We start from the raw sequence: 5,262 nt of genomic DNA, 5'->3' as shown, positions 1-5,262 counted from the left end.
TATATGCGAGTAATGTACATCAGTAATATATACCAGTAATGTACATCAGTAATATATACCAGTAATGTACATCAGTAATATATACCAGAAATGTACATCAGTAATATATTCCAGTAATGTACATCAGTGATATATACCAGTAATGTACATCACTAATATATACCAGTAATGTACATCAGTAATATATGCCAGTAATGTACATCGGTAATATATACCAGTAATGTACATCAGTAATATATACCAGAAATGTGCATCAGTAATATATTCCAGTAATGTACATCAGTAATATATACCAGTAATGTATATTAGAAATATATATAAGTAATGTATATCATTAATGTATATCAGTAATGTATATCAGAAATGTACATCAGTAATATACACCAGTAATGTATATTAATAATATAGGGCGTGTCAAGGAGAATTTTTTTTTTTCGGTGTGTTTTATACATATAATAAAGAAACTTTCAGATGCCATATGGGGTGCGATCTAAACATAAGTGAAGTTTCTAACTGTAAAGAACAAATAATGTATCTTCTTCTACAGCGTCACAATATGATAAACAGGCATATTCACTGATATATTTCGGAACTGAACTTGAGGATATTATACTTTTTCATCAGTTAAGAACAACCTTTAAATAGAAGCATACCATTCATATTCAAGGTACAATGACAATGATAATACAAACGGTAGAGAAGAGTTTTTGGCACAAATGGTTTTCTTTTACCTTATTAACACCTAACTTAAACACACACGCATTTAAATGTATGTATTTGTTCCTAACTAAACCTATGCTTATTTTAAGAAATGTCTTAGTCCTAGTTCGAGCACATTTTAGTAAAATAAACAAGGAAACTATCATCATTGAAATACGTATTTACTTGCTGAAATATCCTGTTCCCAAAATAAAAGAAATATCACTCACGACTCAGAAACATAATTCCGAGTTCTCTATGTCACAGTCTCGTTGGTCTTGAGGTCTGCTGTTGTCACCCACAGCGACGGACGGAGTGACGTTGTTTTTAGCACTAGTCCTCTCGAGAAATTGCCAGAAGTCCTCCCCGGGGGGACCGTCCTCGGGGGTGGGATCGTCCTTTTTGCACATACAACAAAACAACAACCTGTACAGGCTCTGAAGCTCCTCTCGGATCGTCCGGTTCATCCAGCCGTAGAGGAAGGGGTTTAGGGCAAAGGATACATAGCCCAGCCACGTTGTCAGTATCTCCATCGTCTGTCTTTGGACGACACTACCAAACACTGCCCCGTGAATGTGAAGGATGAAGTAAGGCCCCCACAGCACTATGTAAGCTGTTAGAATCACTATCAGAGTCTTGACAGCTTTGAAATGTTTCCTAGCTGGTTTGGGCAGCTGTCTAGCAGGCAACACAGACACATGAGACGACACACTTCCCCTTGTGTCGTTGGATAGTGACCCTGATCCATTTGGGTTTCTGCTGAGGGTGGAACATCTTGTCTGAGGGGAAGGCTGGGGATGCACTTGGGTTGCTGCAAGTCTCGCCACTTTGAATATTCCGTAATACATAAACAGTAAAATAACTCCGGGAAGAAGGAAACACCAGAACCCTATGACAAAGATATAGGCCCTACTGTAGTTACCATCCCGCCATGTGAAGGAGCAATGCTTCTTGTTATCCCGGTACTCATAGGAGCTAAGTCCTAGCAGAGGGAGAGCCGCGAACACCACGCTCTCCGTCCAGATGAAGACGATGACCAGTAATGTCCGACACAGGGTCATGTTTGCGGCGTGGTGCATGGGGAGACGGATGGAGTAATAACGTTCTATACTTATGGTGCACAAGTTTGTTATGGAAGAAAACGTCAACAACGAGTTGATGAATCCCGTGATGGTGCACGCGGTGGTGTCCAGGGGCCAGCCTCCTTTAATGAACGTGGCTATAGAGACTGGGAGAACTAGGATGGATGCCAGAAGGTCCACACTGCACAGATTCAGAACGAAGAGATTTGTGAGAGTGTGGCGAAGATGTGAGCACTTTAAGATTACGATGAGGTTGCTGAGGTTGCCAACAAATGCCACAATGTTGACGATGCACATTGCTGTTACCGATACAGCAAGGGTGGCCCCCGGAGTCTGCACACCTGAATAGTTGACAGAGACGTTCATGCTTGCACCTGTAGAGAGATGAAACATCATGCGCCTCCCATCACTTGTTGGGAAGAATTGACCATGGTTGTTTGGTAACGCATACCTTTATCTATCTTTTGCATTCAGTATCACAGCTTCTTTCTCTAAACATTTCCACAGCAGTCATGTTTGGTGAACAAAGTGATGATTTCGTCTAAAATGAAAAAACAACTTACATTAGTTCGAAAATGACAAATCCAGAGGAAATCACTGCACGTATCGTACTTGTAAACCCAGAAAGCTAGTGCACAACTGTTGACAAAGTGTTTGAAAGTCCGAAAACCATTGCTCATCCATCACACATTGCTCCATCTGTCACATATTATTGGTGATATTCGTGAACTAGCCAGCGGTATGTGAGTATTTGGTCCACCTGTTTACAGAATCGGTCCAACAGCTGATTTATGGCGGCGCTGGAAGCCTAAGGTGTAATGCTGATATTGATTGGCTTCCAGTCTGCGCATGTGAAAAACTGGACGCTTCTAGATTTGAACGGTTGCCTAGTAACCTAAAGTAAATCCCTAAGAAGTGTGAACAAGCAGAGTGGACAACTCGCACATAAGGAGACGAGGCAGAACGATAAGCTGATCCAGATTAGCTTTGCCCAGAGCAAAAGACAATCAGGACACACGGCGTGAGGCTTGCAAATAACCGATCCTGAAAGACTGGGCGCGTATTTATTACAGTTTTCAATCACTGTCTGATAGGCAAATAATGCCAATACAGACGCAATTGGAGTGATCGATAATCAGTGTCTGGTAGCAACAGATAGATATTCTTGGGAATGGTTGTCCAATACCATGTTGACAGGCACCTCTATACATGTGCGTGTACATGTGCATACGTGTGTTAACATATATACGTGATAAATATACTTGTCATGGGAACGAGTTTGCTCATATGTGTATACATGTATTTACACCAGGAGCAAATTTGCATCATGTCTGGAGCAGGTGCAAATGTAAATGTGAATGTGATTTTGCACAGTATGTATATGTTGTTTCATGAACGTTTAAGCCAACGTCAGAGGATAAATATACTTAATATATCCGTTGATTTGCCAAAAGCGAACAAATTATCAACAGGTCTGTATTCTGAAGCCGACGCTATTTAGTATACAGAAATATGAACTTTTAAGCGGACATCCAGACCTGGGTGTTTTCATTTGGGTTTCAAGGAGTCAAATATTTGTGTACAATGTCATATCAAATCACACACATATTGCCTCAGGCGAAGATTTCTGTAAGGTCTTCTAATGGGGTCTTTGATCGGGTAGAAATTCCCGACTCAATTACTAAGGGTTAAGTACCATTATGTACAATGAAACCCTGTCAATACGGACAGTGACGTTTTCTCTGATTCTGATTCTGATTTTTTAATTCTCCATAGACCACCGACGGTGGTACACGAGCATACATAAAGTACAGGGATAAATATAATATGTACATCAAGACGGCTGTGTGCATTTAGATTTAGCATTCAAAGTGGTAAATACAAATAATACATATTTTGACGTTTAAGCTCGTTCAGTTTAGTTGTTGAAAATAGGCTTGTTAATGAAAACACATTTGACCAAGTTAAATATCTGCTAGGAATAAATAAAAGTCTTTTGTTATCAAAAGCTTGACATCGAAATATATAATGGAATTCTTCGGTTATTGGCATGGGGGTTACAAAGTGCACGTAGACGTTGTTCTCTGGGTACATTATTCTCGCGGCCAGTCTCGACTGGTAATTTGTGGTTATTCGTGCGAAATGTTAAGAGCGGGTAATAAATATAATTTAATCCTGCCTTATTCATAAAAGAATGGAGAAGATCATTTTAACCAGCCACTAATTTAAGGATTTTTAGATGAACTTTTTCAACCATATTCAAACATTGAAATCCCCACACTTCAGTACCATGCAGTAAGATTGGTAACACCATAACATCAAAAGCTTATATAATGATACAATCAAGTGGGAGATTGATATTTCGAGATTTCTTCAACAGACAGTACAAACATTTTGTGGCAAGTTTTGACGGCAAGTCCAAATTTCCTATTTTTATTGAATTTTATGCCGAAATAATTATAGGAAATCAGGAAAGTTTGTTTTGATTGAAGATCACATTTGTTCCTTGGCTGCACCGATTACATCACGTTATCAACGAAGGTTAAGATAACACTGTTGTAACTGTATTTTACAATACTATTGATATTGCTCAAATGTAATATCTACAGTGGCTACCGTGTGTCCATGTTAAAGCATAGTTTGCAGGATAGTTCTGCGTCTTGATTGTCGATCAAGGCAACAGGCATTTAGGAGATCAATTCATTCGTGATAATCAGTCAATCAGGTAACTGTGAAATCGCGACATAATACGGGCTTATGTTGACTGAAAGTGTATCGACGCGGACCTCAGCCATTTCACCGGTTTGTCGGAAGTGAGTCTTCCTGTATCACTGCCCTTCCTACTTAGTACCTAGCTGTTGCCACGCCTTACCGCCCTACACATGTCCATATCCATGGCAACACCAAAGACTCCCGCCTTCCTCATCTTTCCCCAGGTCTTGACCCGCAACAGACACTGCAGATGGATGGCAGGAAGTGATAGGCTATTAAAAGACTTCAGTGTCAGCTGTTTTCACATTGGGAGACTAGAGACTTTACCTGGGGAGACTAGCGACACAGCAACAGACTATCCAGACATATCCCAGTCCCCTATATGTTGATGGGGACTATGAAGACTATATTTCAGCTTCCATTGGTCGAAGGTTTATTATTAGAAATAGAATAAAGTGAGATGATATGGGGTTTAACGACGCGTTCAAGATTATTGCACTTATACCTGTATAGCTACTCACATCTTTTAACGTCTTATGGGATGCCGCGGCCGGGGATCTAAAAAAGACTAAAACTTCAGGGGGATGTTTAGCACCATAACGTGTTCGTGGTAAAAACTAAATAAACAAATATTTGTTTCAAGAATAGACACGTCTATACGGGGACATGCGCTGCTCACTTGTTGTTATTGACTTCGAGCTATTGGTGATTCATCAATAATCATGGATTACGGTTAAATAAAATATTGAAAAAATTCAATAATTAAAAA

General features: G+C 39.8%; 1 protein-coding gene across 1 annotated transcript; it reads right to left on the bottom strand.

Annotated features, from left to right (window-relative positions):
• Window positions 1-932: 932 nt before the first annotated feature.
• LOC139446194 (probable G-protein coupled receptor) lies at window positions 933-2,177 on the bottom strand. Its single transcript, XM_071227511.1, has one exon. The coding sequence runs from the start codon at window positions 2,175-2,177 to the stop codon at window positions 933-935; it is 1,245 nt and encodes a 414-aa protein (XP_071083612.1).
• Between the last annotated feature and the right edge of the window lie 3,085 nt (window positions 2,178-5,262).

The sequence above is a fragment of the Haliotis cracherodii genome, unplaced genomic scaffold (genome assembly GCF_022045235.1).
Source record: "Haliotis cracherodii isolate W230 unplaced genomic scaffold, xgHalCrac1.p SCAF_6, whole genome shotgun sequence".
Taxonomy (NCBI): domain Eukaryota; kingdom Metazoa; phylum Mollusca; class Gastropoda; order Lepetellida; family Haliotidae; genus Haliotis; species Haliotis cracherodii.
The sequence above is the reverse complement of the archived record's forward strand: the minus strand, read 5'-3'. Positions and strand labels throughout refer to the sequence as shown.

What these genes read in the sequence shown, in the direction of transcription:
- LOC139446194 (XM_071227511.1), bottom strand. Translation starts at nt 2,177, where the DNA reads ATGATGTTTCATCTCTCTACAGGTGCAAGCATGAACGTCTCTGTCAAC.